General features: G+C 42.8%; 1 protein-coding gene across 1 annotated transcript in view; it reads right to left on the reverse strand.

Moving 5' to 3' along the window:
- Positions 1-22,017, reverse strand: part of LOC124254974 (ubiquitin carboxyl-terminal hydrolase 24-like) — a 292,052-nt gene that overhangs the window by 57,414 nt on the left and 212,621 nt on the right. The window contains 3 exon segments of the mRNA XM_046688817.1: positions 2,058-2,153; positions 3,300-3,419; positions 3,675-3,774. Of these exon segments, the coding sequence (XP_046544773.1) occupies positions 2,058-2,153; positions 3,300-3,419; positions 3,675-3,774 (316 nt within the window).

The raw sequence follows: 22,017 nt of genomic DNA on the forward strand, positions 1-22,017 counted from the left end.
CAACCACAAAGTGGATGCTCAAGCGCTACAAGTGAGGTTGAGTGAATAGTACAAAGAAAGAGGTGCGTTGAAAGATGTGATCTGAACGCCATAAAACACGGAAACAGTTTATAGCGAGAAACAGTCTATTCCACAGGGATGGCGCGCAACCACTGAAAGAACACTCGCAATAAGAGGCCAAGGCCGTCTGTAAGAAGGAGTATTAAATAAGAATTGCTTCCAGATCGTAGTTGTCCGGGTGGTTGAAGCGGGTTAGCCATTCACTTATATGATAGATATTTTGGTGTCATGCCATTTAGACTCTTGTATGAGATACAGAGTACCTTAAACAACTGTACCGGGTTGTTTGGAAGTGTGGCCGTAGGTAGATTCCAATGGAACGGATGAAAACCGAAGTAGTAGACTAAGTAATAGGCCCAGATGACGAAATGTATATCATTGTTTACCACGCCAAGTGGAACAGATTGTCGAGTGGAGACGAGATCGACAACTACCTAGCTCAGAGTTTGTCGTAGGCATAAAAAATTAGGAGTCATAATGACTCTCAAGTGACATATGCGAAGGAGTCATATGTTTTGTGAGTAAACGTCAGTTTGGAACTTCCTTCAAGACATCAATGGTGATTGTTTAATAACAACAAACAAAACAATAAGACATGTCAGGTATTTAAGCAGCACCCGGTCACGTTCGGCTTGCGACTCCGACCGCACCATGCGGAAATAAACGATTGCCTGCCAAGCGGACTTACTAATAGTAGGGTCAAACACAAGCGGTTGAACCCCCGGAACTGAAGGCAGGACCTCGTGCGGCTTGTGCCATGGGCATAAGCTACCGTCGGTCGACCTCGTCGACATAGACGGTGTCAACCTGAGCCGAGATATATCCCGTTATGCCATGCCACCGATCCGCCGGACTACCCGTGGCTACGGGAGACAGCAGCTGGTGGACAGCCGTGAAGCCCGTGTCTCCCGTAGCCGGTACGGTTGACTGGGACGATCCCATACGTGTGGCAAGCGGTCCACGGGATCAGCCCCGTTATGCTCGCGCGGCTCCAATCCGCTTGTGCGGGAAAGGGTGGCCGGCCGAGAGGGCTTTTATGGGTTGTAACCGTTGCCGGTTGAAACCCTGGGACTGAAGGCAGGGCCCGTGCGGCTTGCGCCATGGGCAAATCCTGCCTAATGTCGAACCGTCGACATAGTCCCTCCCGTTCGAAACCTTGGCTTCTCCCGCCGTGGGGATTGCTCATCAGTTTGCAGTTCGCGGGTGATACTACGGCTTTCCCGAGTACAGCACCACAACGACCTATACGGGTATAAACTCTAGGCTTCAGCCTGATCACACTGCCTCTGCAGATTAAATTTTAGCCTCGTTTTTTTCGAATTTGCAAAGAATAGATATATGGACGAATGAATGTATCCCGTAAGGGATGAAAATAATGCTGTATATTGTCCATTTAATCCAATCATATTACAAAAAAATTTTTTTGACACAATGAAAATCGGTTATAAAAAGAGTATGGAGGACCCGTGAGGCAGGAGGCAAATAGAAAAAGGGGATACAACTTGGCCATGAATTTTGAGATTGCAGACACGTGCTAGACATTATGATTTTTGGCGGGAAAATTAGATGAAAAGCAAGCAATATGCACAAAATATAGAATGCGATCGTCAGAAACATCAACCAATGCGACACTACTGACCAGGAGTCTTGAAGTTGTTGAAAATTTGAAGAAAAATTATAAAACACTTCCACTCTGTAAACATGTCCTCTGTGTTGTCCATACAGAAAAATTATGAGAGGTTTTCAACAACTACGTTGTGACGTCACAGCTAGCCTAAGGGAGATAACTGCGTAACTCTTTTAAGCATACCACTAGGGATAGCTATGACTTAGTTAAAATTTTCATTTCCATTCTGTATGTATCTGTGGAATCCAATGGAATAACGCAACCATAATCCAGAGGGAATGTTTACGCCTATAATTGAACATATTGCAGGCTAGATGTTGTACTCCCAGGTTAAATTTTGCCCTTATTTTTTGTGAAAGCCATCACTCACCTGACTGTCACCAGAAGTGACTGGCTGACCCAGGAGAAATGTGATGAGACGATAGAAGCCCTGGCGACCATTCATGTGAGAACAGGCTTTAGTGCCCTGAAACATAACACAAAACAAAACATTAAATAGTGGCATGCTATCATGCTATCATGACATGGGTTTTTGACTTACAGAACACAATGCTACTCACCATCTGGATCATCCACTGTATACTACACTGTGACTGAGAACACACCAGGTCTGATGTACAATGCTACTCACCATCTGGATCATCCACTGTATACTACACTGTGACTGAGAACACACCAGGTCTGATGTACAATGCCACTCACCATCTGGATCATCCACTGTATACTACACGTGACTGAGAACACACCAGGTCTGATGTACAATGCCACTCACCATCTGGATCATCCACTGTATACTACACTGTGACTGAGAACACACCAGGTCTGATGTACAATGCCACTCACCATCTGGATCATCCACTGTATACTACACGTGACTGAGAACACACCAGGTCTGATGTACAATGCCACTCACCATCTGGATCATCCACTGTATACTACACTGTGACTGAGAACACACCAGGTCTGATGTACAATGCCACTCACCATCTGGATCATCCACTGTATACTACACCGTGACTGAGAACACACCAGGTCTGATGTACAATGCCACTCACCATCTGGATCATCCACTGTATACTACACTGTGACTGAGAACACACCAGGTCTGATGTACAATGCCACTCACCATCTGGATCATCCACTGATGACTGAGAACACACCAGGTCTGATGTACAATGCCACTCACCATCTGGATCATCCACTGTATACTACACCATGACTGAGAACACACCAGGTCTGATGTACAATGTCACTCACCATCTGGATCATCCACTGTATACTACACCGTGACTGAGAACACACCAGGTCTGATGTACAATGCCACTCACCATCTGGATCATCCACTGTATACTACACTGTGACTGAGAACACACCAGGTCTGATGTACAATGTCACTCACCATCTGGATCATCCACTGTATACTACACCGTGACTGAGAACACACCAGGTCTGATGTACAATGCTACTCACCATCTGGATCATCCACTGTATACTACACTGTGACTGAGAACACACCAGGTCTGATGTACAATGCCACTCACCATCTGGATCATCCACTGTATACTACACCGTGACTGAGAACACACCAGGTCTGATGTACAATGCCACTCACCATCTGGACATAGTTGCGGATGACGGTAAAGTACTGGAAGCAGTTCTTGACATGGTCTACAACATCTTTCTCCAACATAACCAGCAAGTGTTCTATGACACAGTCAAAATTCTTGTGTGTCTGTAAAAGTATATATATATCAAACATAACATGAAAGTAACTGGTCACTATATCAAGTTATCAGAACACATTCATACGCTAACATACACATTTCATTCTATTTTGGCACCTGGGTGAATCTCACAATAAGGCTTTACAGCAAGGATTTATGTAGCAGGAACAACAATCTACATTTGTATTTGGCAAATAGGCACAACTTCTGTGACTGAGAACATATTTTGTGTTGCTGTAAACAGACGATGCACAAGGACATACCGCTACACCCCCATGGTAGAAGAAGCTGGAGATAATTCGATCCAAAAGCTTGGCCATAAAGGTTCGGACATCTCTATTTGGACACTCCAACAAGAATGGCCTGGAATGTATGGAAACAATACCCTTCTTTAACATCAGGAAATGCATTGCATCAGATATTTATTAGACTAAATCACACATACTATGAGCACTTTTATGTGCTAAACAATGGGAAACATTCTAGCATATGGCATTTCACAGAAATCATTCTTAATGCGAAAATTAAAAGTTTCTTTTAGATGAATATTGTATTGTGAAGAAATCAGCCAAATGCCATTGGATAACAAACCAAAGTCCATGCTGTAAGGTCAGGTTAGCTGTCTTAAAACAAAATTTGAACACTTCCATGTTTAAAAAACATCACTTCTTGTTGAAGGAACTTTGTAACAGAAATTCCAATACACATACCAATCCCATCAGAGTTACAGTTTAAGATACTTCCATGTGATTCAACAGCAGCATTAATCTCCCAAGAAAATTTCAAACAAAGCAAATCTGGTGTTGCAGATATATAATTACTGCAGCATAATGTAAACACAGTCTAAATTATAATGTTTGAGAGTCTTTCAATGTATGAAGAACACAGATACACGAAAAGATCATGGATTAATCAATGAAACATGATTTGTAATAATCTTGAATAAAAATCAAATATTCCATGTTTTAACAATATTTCTGACGACCATAACCTCAATCAAGAATCTTCTCAAAATATAACCCCAGAGATAATGTGTATTAAGTTTCTATAATCTGATATTGTACATGCTCAATTTGTTTGCATATTCAAGCATTTTGGGATGTGTACACTGTACTTATCTACTTTGGCCTCATCCCATCACATGAATTAATATTACTTGTTGCAAACATTGGCCCTTTGGTATTCAATAATCATATTTGAATTAACTATTACAATTAATGGCCCAGTAAGTTTGACCTTCATTGAAAGACTCTTAAAAACAACACTATGGCCCAGCCTTTGGTTAGTAAGTGCCAGATTTCATCTAGCTACAGAGGACACACCTGAGATAATGTGAATATAATCCGTCTTTGTGTGTATGACCTTTGGTTTCAAACTGACCTTCAATATCAAATGCAAGTATTTCTAGAACATTCCAAAGGGCTACCCAACAAACAGGAGGCAAAACTGATGCCAGAAAAAGAATAAGGCATAACTGTTACCTATCCTCACTCACTGTATTAATAAATGCCAATATACTCTACACAGAAAGAAGGGTTATTCCTATACAAGAGATGCTTACTGACATACAAAGAGGTATCAAGTGATGGTAATGGAAGAGTGCTGCATTAATCAGTATTCCAGTTATAGCATGGCAAGTGAGCTGAATGCAGGAGGAAAGCCCGGTGTCAGATGCGTTTCACTCTATGGAGACCTAAGGGCTTGGGTATGGTGCTGACAAACCTAGAAACAATTGTAGTGAACAAATGGAGGAGAAAACGGAAGGACAAGGTGCACCATGACAATCTACACAACATGTTGTTAGATGTAAGTGTGGAAACAACCTTGAGAGATGATGGGTGCATAGTTTAAAAAAAAAGCATTGTCACTAAGGTGACATAATCCCCCGCCGCAAATTATCAAATCAAACTTATAAAGTAATGAAAGTTTAAGATGAAGTTAAATGTCAACTAAAACATGACCAGTCAACCTCTCTTGATATCTGGCTCTTTAGTTGTTCAAACACACACATATTTTCAAGACTGACTTTGACCTTGACATGAATGTCATAGTGTATGAAATATGCAAAACTAGTTCTAAAGAAATTGTTTATTGAAAAACATTCAAGGGAAATCTTGAAAGTCTATGAAGAAAATCCAGTGAACTGTTCTTAAAATATCTTGCTGACAATTCAGGTTAACATGCTGAAATCTTCAAAGTGTCGTCTTGACCCTAAAAATTACGTGAAGGTCACCAAAATTGACTGGGCCCTTGGCCTTCCCTAGATGAAGCTTGGTGTCAAATATGAAGAAAATCCAGTGAATATTTTTGCGATATCTTGCTGACTATCTTAACATGCAATTTAACATGCTGAAATCTTCCAAGTGTATCTGTGACCTTGAAAATTAAGTGAAGGTCACCAAAATCGACTGGGCCCTGGGCCTTCCCTGGATGAAGCTTGGTGTCAAATATGAAGAACTCCAGTGAATGGTTCTTGAGGTATCTCGCAGACAAGCCTAACATGTAGGTTAATATGCTGAAATGTTCAAAGTGTCTCTGTGACCTTGAAAATTAAGTGAAGGTCACCAAAATCGACTGGGCCCTGCGCTTTCCCTAGATAAAGCTTGTATTCAGGTAAAACGTTAAAGTCCCCTTGTGACCTTGAAATGAAGGTCAAGGTCACCAAACCTGACTTGGACCTTTCTTTTACTGTGATGAACCTAGGTACCAAATATGAAAAAGACTAGTGAGCGGTCCTAAAGATATTCCAATTTAAATGCGACGGACGGACTGGCCGGAGCCTACAGTCCGTTTGAGTCAGAAACGGACCGGTGAATTGCAAATTTTATCATTGTACAAAATTGCCACATAAAAATAAATAGTCCACATGTTTATAATTTACTAATACCCAACAGCTTTCTGATATTTGAACATTTTCCAGACTCCACCAAAAAAGTTCTTTAAGAAACTATCATCATTGAAAAGCATAAAAGTTGTTATCTGTGGTGGCGGTGAAACCGCAGAAACGGAACAGCCAGTCATGGCGGCGGACATCTCAAAATCTATTCGGGAGACCTGTCGGTTCCTCGTCTGTCGTAGTGTCATAGTCACGACTTAAAGGGATGATAAGTGGTGCCACAGTTGCCTGTTGTAAGCCATACCGAGACCAGTAACCTTGTTCAATGACGTTAGCTACCTTGTTGACACAGTTTTGCCAAGTTTCAGTCGTGATTTTGTTAAAGGGATTCCTTAACCAAAACCTCTACGTCACGTAATCTAAAAGTTGTGTTTGATCTGGCAACATCTCCTATGACAATACCCCATATCATTTCAATGGGGTTAAGGTCACAGTCATAGGGTGGAAGTCGCAGAATATCGTGACCCTTACTTTTTATGTAACTGTCAACTTTGTAGAAAGGTTCACCTTTGTGGGTTTTTATGATCTCATATAGCTGAGGCTTCGTTGCCTTTGAAGGCCGTGCGATCTGAAATTTGTCGAGCCATGATATCATATCACCTTTTCGACTGTTCGATGTCGGGGCTTTACTGTCTGGGTCCTGCACGCTGTGGTATGGGGCATTGTCCATTACGATAAAAGACTTCTCTGGTAGAGCTGGTACCAACTTGTTTTTAACCCAATCGAGGAAAACCCCACCATTCATCTCGGAATGGTAGTCTCTGTTATCTGTGGACTTTGCCCTGAATACCAAGTGGCAGCCTGGGAAAAAGCCTTTGCTGGAGCAACCAGCATGGAGAATGATTAGTCTCTCTCCTTTCCCTTGAGGCAACTTTCTACGTGACCCCTTATCACCCCCATCAGGTACCCACTGACTGCTGGCAGTGTGCGGGCCATTGACCCAGGTCTCGTCCAAATACACTGGCTCGAACCCTTCCTCACGCTTCTTCTTTATAACCCTGAGAAAATTATTTCTCAAGCCGAACGATATCATGGCGTTCACAGAGTACTGACCTATTCTTCCCCGAAATTTTCTTATAATGATACCCGAAAGAGTGTAAGAGTCGCCAGAGTGTGTACTTTGATACTCTGTTCTTGCTTCAAATGCTTTTTATTTGTTTTCAGAATAGAGCTTGTTGATAGACTGCCTTACAAGGTTCTTTTGAAAGTTGTCCAAATGTTTTAATTTGTGTGATTTTGATACGACCCCTCCCTGCTTCGCATCACCCTCACATTTTTTGTGTTCCAGAACATTTGTCAGTACCCTTGCTGATACTCCTAAAGCTTTTGCTGCCCGCTTACGGAATTTATTAATGGCATAAAATGGTTTGCCCCTTTTGGCTTCAGCACGGAAAACATCGTACACTTTAATCATCAACTGTTTCACGTCAGCATTCAACTTCATTTTTCATCAAGCATGTGTATCCCGTGCACGACGAGATAGTGGCTGTTCCGTTTCTGCGGTTTCACTCTGCCGCGACAGATAACAACTTTTGCGTTTTCAATGATGATAGTTTCTTAAAGAACTTTTTTGGTGGAGTCTGGAAAATTTTCAAATATAAGAAAGCTGTTGGGTATTAGTCAATGATAAACATGTGTACTATTTATATTTATGTGGCAATTTTGTACAATGATAAAATTTGATATTCATCCGTCCGTTTCTGACTCAAACGGACTGTAATACTATATCCCCCGCTTCGAGCTAAACTCGCGGCGGGGAATAATGAATGCTTGAGATGACTTGATCATTGAACCCTCACGCTGCCATGATTGGTCAAACATTGATGGCATGATCCAAATCAACCTCGCAAGGACAGTTTCAGGAGGACTTGCAGTCATGCCCAATATTGATCTGATCCAACCAAAATGTAATTTTTTAAGTAAAATTGATATTTTTATACTTATCCTGACTCATGATCTTTTGCTTATCTCCCTTTCCCTTTCAAATGGTAGTGGAACACTTGAATCCCTTGAAGTTCCTGAAGTGGACATATAAGTACACTCACCCGCAAGTTACCTCCCTTTGCTCTTTCCTGCACAAACCAGTCATGTGACGTGCCTTACTTGTCACTCTCTCCTGATTTTCTGCCCATGCACTTGGATCTGCTGTAAAATCTCAAGTGTCTTCAACAGGGAGGTTGGGAGGGCTTCTTCGTCATGAGTCAGGATAAGTATAAAAATATCAATTTACTTCAAAAATTACATATTTTTACTTATCCTGACTCATGATCTTTTGCTTATAGAATCCGACAGATTGGTGGTGGGTCAAGCCACTGGATTCAACAGCTGTCCTTAGATACGTCCTGTATCCCCCCCATGGGAGCTGCGAATGGCATTTCCGTGATCCTATTCTTCCAACTTCCATTATAACTCGGGGAGACCACTTTCTTGTCTTACTTCAATCTCAGACAAGTTGAATCACGTTGATTCATGTGGCTATAGATAAACTAGTATCTTCCTATTACTAAATATCTTATAACAACCCATAGATTATGATAAGATCTTTATCATAAATGAGTTCGACCCTTCACGTACAGGTAAGATCTTTACCCGTACAGGATCTTTAATCACTCATGCTAGCCTGTCTTAGACTGTGCGCATGGACTTTCAAACTAGTACTTTTCCTAAGTAAAAGTTATTTACAAGTCAGCGTGATAAAGGGTGAGATTTTCCAACTCGGCGCCTTTGAGGAACCGTTAGTTGCTGTGCTACAACGAGAGGCCCAAATTGGTGAATGCCTGAGACGTCTTCAGTGGCTATGTCTCGGAGGTATTGGTTGGCAAACACCGTGTCCGACTCCCAAAAGCAGCCCTCCATAATTGTTGGTATAGAGCAATTTATATGTATATGTATATGTATGCAATTTCTATGTATAGAGCCTTTCCGCCTTGCATAAGTCTCAAACTTCAGCCATTTGTCGTCATATAGGTTACGAGTCGATCTGCGTAACGCTAGTGTTACTGCTTTGGCTGCCCTGGCGGAGTATCCTCTTTTCTTCAAGCATGTTTTGATACGGTCCACACGTGTAACTGGAACACTTACACAGATTTCCGTTGACTTGCTTGGTGTGCGGATGTATTAGTAGGTTCAGCCAATCTGGTAATTTGATTACTGGGTTTCCGAGATCTTCTATTAGGTCTGGGAACCATGCTCTCGCTGGCCAGTAGGGCGCGACCAAAGTCAGTTGTAGCGTCTGAGTCTGTTTGATCTTGAACAGTACTTTTGGCAGTAGTATCGGGGTTGGAAAAGCGTAGCCGTTTACTCCTTCCCACGACATGCTCACTGCATCTGTTGCCCAGGCTTGAGGATCTGGAACTGGTGAGACAAACATCTGTAGTTGTTTGTTGAACCTCGTGGCAAACAGGTCTATGCAAGGGGATCCTATCTCCCTCATGTTCCCAAACACTTCTGGATGGAGCATCCATTCCGTAGGTGACGGGTGTAGTGGTCTTGAGAGAGCATCTGCCAGTACATTCTTGGCTCCGGGTATGTGACACGCCTTTATCCAGATGTTTGCTTCCTGTGTGATCTGGAACAACTGGAATGTGAGCTGCAATAGGCTCGGAGACCTTGTGGATCCTTGCCGGTTTATGGAGAACGCCACTGTAGAGTTGTCGTGTGGATCATCAGCATTTTGTTGTTCAGCAAGCTCGACCAGAGTTGTAAGGCGTTGATCACTGCTTTCATCTCTAGCAGATTGATGTGAAGCTGCTGTTCCATTTTGGACCACTTTCCCGACGCCACTTGATCATTGAGATGGAAACAACCTTGAGAGATGATGGGTGCATAGTTTAAAAAAAAAGCATTGTCACTAAGGTGACATAATCCCCCGCCGCAAATTATCAAATCAAACTTATAAAGTAATGAAAGTTTAAGATGAAGTTAAATGTCAACTAAAACATGACCAGTCAACCTCTCTTGATATCTGGCTCTTTAGTTGTTCAAACACACACATATTTTCAAGACTGACTTTGACCTTGACATGAATGTCATAGTGTATGAAATATGCAAAACTAGTTCTAAAGAAATTGTTTATTGAAAAACATTCAAGGGAAGTCTTGAAAGTCTATGAAGAAAATCCAGTGAACTGTTCTTAAAATATCTTGCTGACAATTCAGGTTAACATGCTGAAATCTTCAAAGTGTCGTCTTGACCCTAAAAATTACGTGAAGGTCACCAAAATTGACTGGGCCCTTGGCCTTCCCTAGATGAAGCTTGGTGTCAAATATGAAGAAAATCCAGTGAATATTTTTTGCGATATCTTGCTGACTATCTTAACATGCAATTTAACATGCTGAAATCTTCCAAGTGTATCTGTGACCTTGAAAATTAAGTGAAGGTCACCAAAATCGACTGGGCCCTGGGCCTTCCCTGGATGAAGCTTGGTGTCAAATATGAAGAACTCCAGTGAATGGTTCTTGAGGTATCTCGCAGACAAGCCTAACATGTAGGTTAATATGCTGAAATGTTCAAAGTGTCTCTGTGACCTTGAAAATTAAGTGAAGGTCACCAAAATCGACTGGGCCCTGCGCTTTCCCTAGATAAAGCTTGTATTCAGGTAAAACGTTAAAGTCCCCTTGTGACCTTGAAATGAAGGTCAAGGTCACCAAACCTGACTTGGACCTTTCTTTTACTGTGATGAACCTAGGTACCAAATATGAAAAGACTAGTGAACGGTCCTAAAGATATTCCAATTCGTACGTCCGGACGGACGGACTGACGGAGCCTACAGTCCGTTTGAGTCAGAAACGGACCGGTGAATTGCAAATTTTATCATTGTACAAAATTGCCACATAAAAATAAATAGTCCACATGTTTATAATTTACTAATACCCAACAGCTTTCTGATATTTGAACATTTTCCAGACTCCACCAAAAAAGTTCTTTAAGAAACTATCATCATTGAAAACGCAAAAGTTGTTATCTGTCGTGGCGGAGTGAAACCGCAGAAACGGAACAGCCAGTCATGGCGGCGGACATCTCAAAATCTATTCCGGGAGACCTGTCGGTTCCTCGTCTGTCGTAGTGTCATAGTCACGACTTAAAGGGATGATAAGTGGTGCCACAGTTGCCTGTTGTAAGCCATACCGAGACCAGTAACCTTGTTCAATGACGTTAGCTACCTTGTTGACACAGTTTTGCCAAGTTTCAGTCGTGATTTTGTTAAGGGATTCCTTAACCAAAACCTCTACGTCCACGTAATCTAAAAGTTGTGTTTGATCTGGCAACATCTCCTATGACAATACCCCATATCATTTCAATGGGGTTAAGGTCACAGTCATAGGGTGGAAGTCGCAGAATATCGTGACCCTTACTTTTTATGTAACTGTCAACTTTGTAGAAAGGTTCACCTTTGTGGGTTTTTATGATCTCATATAGCTGAGGCTTCGTTGCCTTTGAAGGTCCGGCGATCTGAAATTTGTCGAGCCATGATATCATATCACCTTTTCGACTGTTCGATGTCGGGGCTTTACTGTCTGGGTCCTGCACGCTGTGGTATGGAGCATTGTCCATTACGATAAAAGACTTCTCTGGTAGAGCTGGTACCAACTTGTTTTTAACCCAATCGAGGAAAACCCCACCATTCATCTCGAATGGTAGTCTCTGTTATCTGTGGACTTTGCCCTGAATACCAAGTGGCAGCCTGGGAAAGCCTTTGCTGGAGCAACCAGCATGGAGAATGATTAGTCTCTCTCCTTTCCCTTGAGGCAACTTTCTCACGTGACCCCTTATCACCCCATCAGGTACCCACTGACTGCTGGCAGTGTGCGGCCATTGACCCAGGTCTCGCCCAAATACACTGGCTCGAACCCTTCCTCACGCTTCTTCTTTATAACCCTGAGAAAATTATTTCTCGTTTAACGATATCATGCATGCGTTCACAGAGTACTGACCTATTCTTCCCGAAATTTTCTTATAATGATACCCCCGAAGAGTGTAAGAGTCGCCAGAGTGTGTACTTTGATACTCTGTTCTTGCTTCAAATGCTTTTTATTTGTTTTCAGAATAGAGCTTGTTGATAGACTGCCTTACAAGGTTCTTTTGAAAGTTGTCCAAATGTTTTAATTTGTGTGATTTTGACACACGACCCTCCCTGCTTCAAGCATCACCCTCACATTTTTGTGTTCCAGAACATTTGTCAGTACCCTTGCTGATACTCCTAAAGCTTTTGCTGCCCGCCACGGAATTTATTAATGGCATAAAATGGTTTGCCCTTTGGCTTCAGCACGGAAAACATCGTACACTTTAATCATCAACTGTTTCACGTCAGCATTCAACTTCATTTTTCATCAAGCATGTGTATCCCGTGCACGACGAGATAGTGGCTGTTCCGTTTCTGCGGTTTCACTCTGCCGCGACAGATAACAACTTTTGCGTTTTCAATGATGATAGTTTCTTAAAGAACTTTTTTGGTGGAGTCTGGAAAATTTTCAAATATAAGAAAGCTGTTGGGTATTAGTCAATGATAAACATGTGTACTATTTATATTTATGTGGCAATTTTGTACAATGATAAAATTTGATATTCATCCGTCCGTTTCTGACTCAAACGGACTGTAATACTATATCCCCCGCTTCGCGTTAAACTCGCGGCGGGGAATAATGAATGCTTGAGATGACTTGATCATTGAACCCTCACGCTGCCATGATTGGTCAAACATTGATGGCATGATCCAAATCAACCTCGCAAGGACAGTTTCAGGAGGACTTGCAGTCATGCCCAATATTGATCTGATCCAACCAAAATGTAATTTTTTAAGTAAAATTGATATTTTTATACTTATCCTGACTCATGATCTTTTGCTTATCTCCCTTTCCCTTTCAAATGGTAGTGGAACACTTGAATCCCTTGAAGTTCCTGAAGTGGACATATAAGTACACTCACCCGCAAGTTACCTCCCTTTGCTCTTTTCCTGCACAAACCAGTCATGTGGCGTGCCTTACTTGTCACTCTCCTGATTTTCTGCCCATGCACTTGGATCTGCTGTAAAATCTCAAGTGTCTTCAACAGGGAGGTTGGGAGGGTCGTTATGAGTCAGGATAAGTATAAAAATATCAATTTACTTCAAAAAATTACATATTTTTACTTATCCTGACTCATGATCTTTTGCTTATAGAATCCGACAGATTGGTGGTGGGTCAAGCCACTGGATTCAACAGCTGTCCTTAGATACGTCCTGTATCCCCCCCATGGGAACTGCGAATGGCATTTCCATGATCCTATTCTTCCAACTTCCATTATAACTCGGGGAGACCACTTTCTTGTCTTACTTCAATCTCAGACAAGTTGAATCACGTTGATTCATGTGGCTATAGATAAACTAGTATCTTCCTATTACTAAATATCTTATAACAACCCATAGATTATGATAAGATCTTTATCATAAATGAGTTGCGACCCCTTCACGTACAGGTAAGATCTTTACCCGTACAGGATCTTTAATCACTCATGCTAGCCTGTCTTAGACTGTGCGCATGGACTTTCAAACTAGTACTTTTCCTAAGTAAAAGTTATTTACAAGTCAGCGTGATAAAGGGTGAGATTTTCCAACTCGGCGCCTTTGAGGAACCGTTAGTTGCTGTGCTACAACGAGAGGCCCAAATTGGTGAATGCCTGAGACGTCTTCAGTGGCTATGTCTCGGAGGTATTGGTTGGCAAACACCGTGTCCGACTCCCAAAAGCAGCCCTCCATAATTGTTGGTATAGAGCAATTTATATGTATATGTATATGTATGCAATTTCTATGTATAGAGCCTTTCCGCCTTGCATAAGTCTCAAACTTCAGCCATTTGTCGTCATATAGGTTACGAAGTCGATCTGCGTAACGCTTAGTGTTACTGCTTTGGCTGCCCTGGCGGAGTATCCTCTTTTCTTCAAGCATGTTTTGATATCGGTCCACACGTAACTGGAACACTTACACAGATTTCCGCTGACTTGCTTGGTGTGCGGATGTATTAGTAGGTTCAGCCAATCTGGTAATTTGATTACTGGGTTTCGAGATCTTCTATTAGGTCTGGGAACCATGCTCGCTGGCCAGTAGGGCTGACCAAAGTCAGTTGTAGCGCCTGAGTCTGTTTGATCTTGAACAGTACTTTGGCAGTAGTATCGGGTTGGAAAAGCGTAGCCGCTTACTCCTTCCCACGACATGCTCACTGCATCTGTTGCCCAGGCTTGAGGATCTGGAACTGGTGAGACAAACATCTGTAGTTGTTTGTTGAACCTCGTGGCAAACAGGTCTATGCAAGGGGATCCTATCTCCCTCATGTTCCCAAACACTTCTGGATGGAGCATCCATTCCGTAGGTGACGGGTGTAGTGGTCTTGAGAGAGCATCTGCCAGTACATTCTTGGCTCCGGGTATGTGACACGCCTTTATCCAGATGTTTGCTTCCTGTGTGATCTGGAACAACTGGAATGTGAGCTGCAATAGGCTCGGAGACCTTGTGGATCCTTGCCGGTTTATGGAGAACGCCACTGTAGAGTTGTCGTGTGGATCATCAGCATTTTGTTGTTCAGCAAGCTCGACCAGAGTTGTAAGGCGTTGATCACTGCTTTCATCTCTAGCAGATTGATGTGAAGCTGCTGTTCCATTTTGGACCACTTTCCCGACGCCACTTGATCATTGAGATGGGCACCCCATCCTTGCATCGAGGCGTCTGTGTAGAGATGTGTGTCGAAGGTCGGCTCTTGTAAATAGGTCCCTTCGCAAACGTTCGACATGTGTGTCCACCACAGTAGATACCTCTTGAGGTTTTCCAGCAGCAAGATAGGGTCGACGATGTCTAAATGTTTTATCAGGAACCGTTGCAGCGGTCTTCGTTGTAACCTTCCTGTGCGATTCAAGTCCTGGGTCGAGGTTAGCAGACCGAGTAGAACTTGCCATGATCGTAGTGTCAACGGAGAGACGACTGCTGGCGGAATCATGGTTTGTATCTTGACCCAACGATCCTCTGGGATGGCAATACGATTCTGGGTTGTGATAAACCTTATCCCCAGGAATTGTAGATCTTGTTTTGGTTCCAACTCTGACTTCATCAGGTTCACCAACCATCCTAGTTGAGTGAGCAACTTGATTGTGAAGTTCAGTTGTAGTTTGAGTAGACTGGCATCTTGGTGAACCTGAATTCCGTCGTCCAAGTAGAAGGCATTCCGTAGACCTCAATGATGTAGGTATGCAACTATAGGCTTGGTTATTCGTGTGAATAGCCACGGAGCCGAAGATATTCCAAATGGTAGGACGTTCCATTGGAAGTGCTGCCCACTGAATAGGAATCGTAGATACTTTCTTGATTCCTGATGTATCGGGATGTGAAGGTACGCATCCTGCAAGTCTATGCTGGCCATGTAATCTGCTGGACGGATGAGTAGTTTGAGTTGAGGTAGGTGGATCATTCTGAACCTCTATGGTTTCAGTAAGTAGTCTTTGTTGAATTTGCGCATGTTGTAAATCAGTCTGAACTTCTCCTTGGAGTTCTTCTTGGGTACTAGAAATATTGGAGAGTAGAAGCCTGGAGTGAGATGATTCTGATCTATTATCTCTACAGCATCTTTCATCAGTAGTGCGTTGATGGATCTTGTAATTTGTCTGCCTGTTCCTCTGCATAGTTGAAGACCATCAGGCTGAGGGTTAGCGGAGGTGTGGCTCTTAGTTGTACTTTGTATCCTTCTCTTAGTACTTGAGAGACGTAGTCATCCTCTAGTATTCCCGAATTCTTCCAGTACCCTTGTAGACGTCCACCCACTGTCGACAGTTTTACAGGAACGACTGGGGCTGGAAGACTCCAGTTGTCCCGAACCTTGATATCAACGTCTAGTGCCTCTGGAAGCTCTGGGGCTGCGGCCTCTCCTTGAGTTTCCTCTGTAATTTCCGGACCGGCGACGAAAAGAGTCTTTGCCGCCTCTGAAGCTGGAGTACTTCTTGTCCTTTGCTTTCTGTATTCCGGAATATTTGGACTTGTTGTTATACTTCTGAGAAGTATGGCGGATGACGTTGGCCAGAGTATCTATGGTTTTAATCATCATCACCTCTCTGGTATCATGCGTAGCTTCCTTGGCTGCATCGTCTATTAGACCTCCAAATATAGTAGGTGCCTCCCATGGAGCTCTTAGTAGTGGTTGGGTGAATCTATCACTCCAAGAGCAGGAGGCCAGTAGTCCCTGTCTGCGTACTAAGGTGAGTCCAGCAGATATCGATGTGAGATGGTCCGACAAAAAGTATTGATCCTTCTTTTATGTAACGAGGGCTGAGTATATCATCTTATCCTCTTCCGAAGTTGAATTCTTGAATTTATTTATCAATGCTTCATTGATGACTTTAGACCTGGCCAATCCGAAGAAGGATCTCCTTGTAGCAGTATCAAGTTGAGATAGCTTTTTGTCTTCCACTTTATACATCTTATTCCGAGATTCATTCACAAGTTTGATGTTATCATCCCAATCAGGCGCCTTTGTAAATGGATCCATATGGTGTAGGGGGAATCTCTTCATATTAAATGATGGTAGGTGCTGACTCTGATACTTGGAAGCTTTCGCGAAAGCTTTGCATAGGTTGGATGGTACATTGGATATAGGTTCAATCGGAGGAATTGTGACGGAGTCGAAGTCATCATTGCGCATCATATAAGTGTAGACTTCATCTTTATCCTGAGAAGGAGACTCCAAGTTCAACCCATTAGCAATCCATGCTGTAACTTCTGACGAAGTCCGTTTGCAAGTCCGAAGTCTTCTGATTAATAGAGCTAGGTCTCAAAATTTCTTTCCCTTTTCGAACCTTCATCCTCGTTTCGTGAACCTCTATCTAAAGATTCCTCCCTATGCGAACGTCTATCTTGAGAGTGTTCTGTCCGCGAACCTCTATCTGTGGATACATCTCTTCGCGAACCTCTGTGAGGTGAGCTATCTCTTCGCGAACGTCTAACTAGGGCGAACTCCTGAGATGTGAGTCTTCTCTTCACGAACCTCTGGCTTGAGGTGAGTAACTTTGCGAACGTCTGTGCGAGATATGAGATCTCGACCTAGAGCGGCCAGGTGTAGGAGCTGGATCCTTCGATGTTCCTGAACGTTGAGGGTTCGCAGAAGTAGATTTGAGAGTAGGTAAGTCATCTCTTCTATCCTCCAAGATGACAGAGTCGTCTGACTGTGGAGACCTTCGCAAAGGTGTATGTTCGCCAACGTAGCCTTGAGGTGTAGTTCCAAGAGAAGTAGATTCACGCAGGCCCGTGGGTTTGCACAAGTCCGTAGGTTTGCGCACGGTGTCAGTAGATGACAGGCTTTTCCTGGCCTTCGATTCCTCCTGGAATCTACGTTCCATCATGGCCATCATCTGGTTGGTGAATTGAGTCATAAATTCCCCTGGGTCGAAGTTCTGCATAGGTTGAAGCTGCTGCGGTGTAGATGAAGCGTTCGTGAACGCTGATGAGTTATGTGCCTCAACTTCATTCCGAGAAGTAAGAGGTAGTTCGTCAAACAGCTGTCCTGCTGTGACTGTAGTAGGGGACGATCTCGTAGTAGTAGAGGTCGACTGAGTCGCTGATCTCATAGATACTTCAGGTCAAAAACGTCTAGTTCGTGAGGAGGTACAATCTCTTCGTTGAAGGATTTCTGGTGCGTAGATGAGCTAGCACGCGTAGCTTTGCACTCCGATCTGGTAACAGTAGACTTCTTCTGCATTGTAGAAGAGGATGACGTCCTTTTCTTAGTCTGAGACGGAGTCGGCTGAGATGTAGACGATCTCTTCCTGGCCCCCTTACCTGCAGACTGCCCCTGTAACGTACTCAACATAGCACCAGTATTATGAACATCGGCAGTAGCAAGCAACATACGGTTTGAAGGCTGATCTGCAGTTTTATCAATCGTGACTTGAGATGTCTTTCTCATCCGATCCATGGCACGTCTATAAATATAAGACAAATATTGATTAAATTGAAGATTTGATAAATCAATACAATAAGTACAGCGCAAGCTGGAGGAACATGGATTTATGCACGAAGGACATTGGGGGTGAGGATCAGCCACGGATAACCTGTGCCTGCAAACACTGCAGGATTTCATGAAATGTAAACAACGTTACATGACGATGAAAACACGACTCAAAGTCAATAAACTTTTACAAAATTTATACAAATACTATGTAGGAAAACTGGGTTAAATTATAACGTAAGCATGGGGGCAGGGGCTTCTTAACAAGATATTCAAACTATACGTACCACATGTAGAATAACTGTCTACCAGATAGTCTTGTAGCACATTGTTTCACTTGCTCAACGCAAAGTCCAAACAAGGTTGATTAAACATCATGTTCCTACACACTATGTAACTTAACTCAGCTGTCACTGGCCGTGATTGTCTACTGTGAACCACGCCTATTACAGATTTGGTGCCGTGGCCCGGATCGGGATTTAATAAAGTTAGGGAAATAAAATAATTTGCACATTTATATAGCAGGATAGTAATTAGTAAACAATGTAACTTAATTGATTTAGTGTAGTTTTTTTGCATAAGATTAATTTGGGAGGTTATTTGAGTAGTTTGTGGTTATTTTCAGCATGGATCAGTTCGACTTGTTTTCACTATCCAACGCTGGTTTCTCATCCAGTGAGCAGCCTGGTAATTTGAATCAGACGCATGTTATTCCTCCTGTGTCTGTAGCTACACGACCAATGCAGTTTGTTACGTCCACACCTAATGTTCTTCCAGGGAATAGAGAGGATGAAGGTTGGAGGGTTGGAGTAGATATTGGAGTAGCTGACTCACAGAGTGCGACAGCGACTGGTTCAGTCCAACAGCCATTTCCGGGTTTGAATTTTGGTCGGATGGAGGATAGTGTAGCGTTTGATAGTGGAAGGATAGATAGTAGTCCGTTCGTTTCAATTTAACAAGTCGGCATTTGGGAAACCTTAACCAAGACATGATGGGTATCCCGTCAGCTAGTCTGGGTTTGGACCCAAGGCCACTTATACCACAGCCTTTAGGTTTAGGATCGGCTGGAAATGAGACATATCATAGCGATCCAGCTTGATCTTTGCTTGCTGGAGGGTCATCTCGACTCTCACGAAGGGAAGTTAGACCTGATTGTTTTGATGGGAAATCTTGTGACTGGCAGGATTATGTGGTACACTTTGAACAGGTTGCTAATTGGAATAGGTGGTCTGATAGCGACAGAGCTCAACAATTGACAACGTGTCTCAGAGGTGATGCTCAAAGGTTACTCAGTAGCTTAACTATGGGTCAGCTCAATAGTTATTCGGCCGTTAAGAACGTTCTGACGCAAAGGTTTAATCCTAGAGAACGGTGTTTAGCTTACAGGAGTGAGTTTAGAAATCTTAAACAAGGCAGGGATGAATCGGTCACTGATTATGGGTGTCAGCTAAGGAGGTTAGCACATCTGGCATATCCAGATATTCCATACGTGTCCATGGAGGTTCATTTGATCGACCAATTTTTGACTGGGTTGACAAACTTTAACATGAAGAAACATATTGCTTTCTCTCACCCTAGGACTTTAGACCAAGCTGTAGCATATGGTATTGAGTTTGAGGCAGTGGATGGTAGTCGGGGTTGGAAGCCAGATCATGTTGAAAGAATAGCTGTTGTCAATTCTACTTTAGAGTTGGGTAGGGAAGAACCGTCTCAGAGTGAAGGTACCCTTACTTTGGCAGCTGTAACTCAGCTCATAGATGACAGATTGAGTAGACTTAGACCAGTGAAGAGGACTAGACGTTGCTACATATGTCAGGAAACTACACACCTTAGAAACCAATGTCCTTTGTTGAGAAAGTTAGATCTAGGCCCATCGTAGTTCCCAAGGGACTAGGTCAGGGAAACTAGTTAAGGCTGAAACTGAGGCCGAAGTTTCAGTCACAAATTCTATGGTTTCTAGGCCATCAATTGTAGGTGAACAGATAGAGACAAGTTTGCCAGTGGTGGATTTGCATTCACGTTCAGTGTCTCAACCCTCCTCTGTAGATAATGACAGGTCTAGGGAAAAGGTCTTTATTCACACAGTACCCAATGGGAAATGTCTTTACCTTGATGTAGGTGTAGGAAGAGGCACTGTACGTATGCTGGTTGATACTGGTTCACCTGTATCCATCATTGCTCACACTGATGCTTCCAGGGTTGGGTTGATAGATGGGCCCTTGCAGGAGGTCAGTTCTTTACCGCTAACAACGTACCCATAGAAGTACATGGATGCTTCCCTTTCGAAATGAGAATTGAGCACTCCATGTTTGAGCATGTATTAGTGGTTGCTGAATTGAATTCTATGTGTAGTATTCTTGGCATGGACTTCCTGGAAAGGTATTATGGTGTAGTGGATGTGATGGGAAAGACCCTTACGACTTCTGAAGGAAACTTTTCTTTGTACAAGCTTAAAACATCTAACTGTGCTAGGATTAGAGTGACTGACAAAGTTGTTATTCCTGAGAATTCTGAGAAGCTGATTAAGTGTAAACTGGATAATCTTCTTCATTCTAGTTCAGGCTTGGTTGAACCCAACACTTACTGGCGGAAAAATGGTCTTTTTGTTGCAAGGAGTTTGGTTCAGGCTACCTCTGAAGAGATAGTTGTGTCAGTAGTGAACATGAGCGGTAAAGGGGTTACATTACCAGATTCCTCAATAGTAGGCACTCTTAGCTCACCAGATCAGATCATTGAACTTGAGCAGGATAAGGCAAATGGTACTAATTCTCGGGAGTTACCTTCACACCTTAGAGCTATGGTTGACGGGTGCTCTGATGAGTTGTCTTTGGAACAGAAACAGAGTGTAGAGAAACTGGTTACAGAGTTTCAGGATGTTTTTGTGGGAAAAGATGGGCTCTTAGGGCAAACAGATGTAACAACTCACAAGATAGACACGGATGGGGCCAAACCTATCAAGTTGCCAGCTCGTAGGGTTCCTTTGGCTAGGAAAAGGATAGTCGAGCAGGAGGTAGAAAAGATGTTAACTCAGGGTATTATTGAACCAAGTGATAGTCCCTGGTCTGCTCCTATATGTCTAGTCACCAAGAAAGACGGGTCGTGTAGATTTTGTATAGATTTCCGCAAGTTGAATTCGGTTAGTATTCGGGATGCATACCCTCTACCCAGGATAGATGAGACACTTGAGACTCTAAGTGGGGCACGGTGGTTTTGTACTCTGGATTTAGCTAGCGGATATTGGCAGGTTAAGATGGACCCTAGAGATAAACACAAAACAGCTTTTTCCACTCATTTAGGCCTGCATCACTTTAACGTTATGCCTTTTGGTCTCACCAACGCCCCCGCTATGTTTGAGAGATTGATGGATCAAGTGTTAGGGAAACTGAAATGGAAAAAATGTCTCTGTTATCTAGATGACGTCATCGTCTTTGGTCCTAGTTTTGAGTCCGCCCTGGATAATCTCCGTCTGGTATTGTTACAATTCCGAGTGGCTAATTTGAAGTTAAAACCTTCAAAATGTTCGCTTTTTCAGACAAGGGTCACATTTCTAGGTCATATAGTTTCCTCAGCTGGTATTCAGTGTAATCCAGAAAAAGTTGAATCAGTACAAACATGGCCAAGACCGGTAAACTGGACTGAAGTGCGTAGCTTCTTGGGCTTAGTGGGTTACTATCAGCATTTTGTGCCCAATTTCTCTGAGATAGCTGCTCCACTAGTCAGGCTGACAAGGAAGAAAGTAGAATTTATGTGATC

The sequence above is a fragment of the Haliotis rubra genome, unplaced genomic scaffold (genome assembly GCF_003918875.1).
Source record: "Haliotis rubra isolate DU_JTF1 unplaced genomic scaffold, ASM391887v1 Scf589, whole genome shotgun sequence".
NCBI lineage: Eukaryota > Metazoa > Mollusca > Gastropoda > Lepetellida > Haliotidae > Haliotis > Haliotis rubra.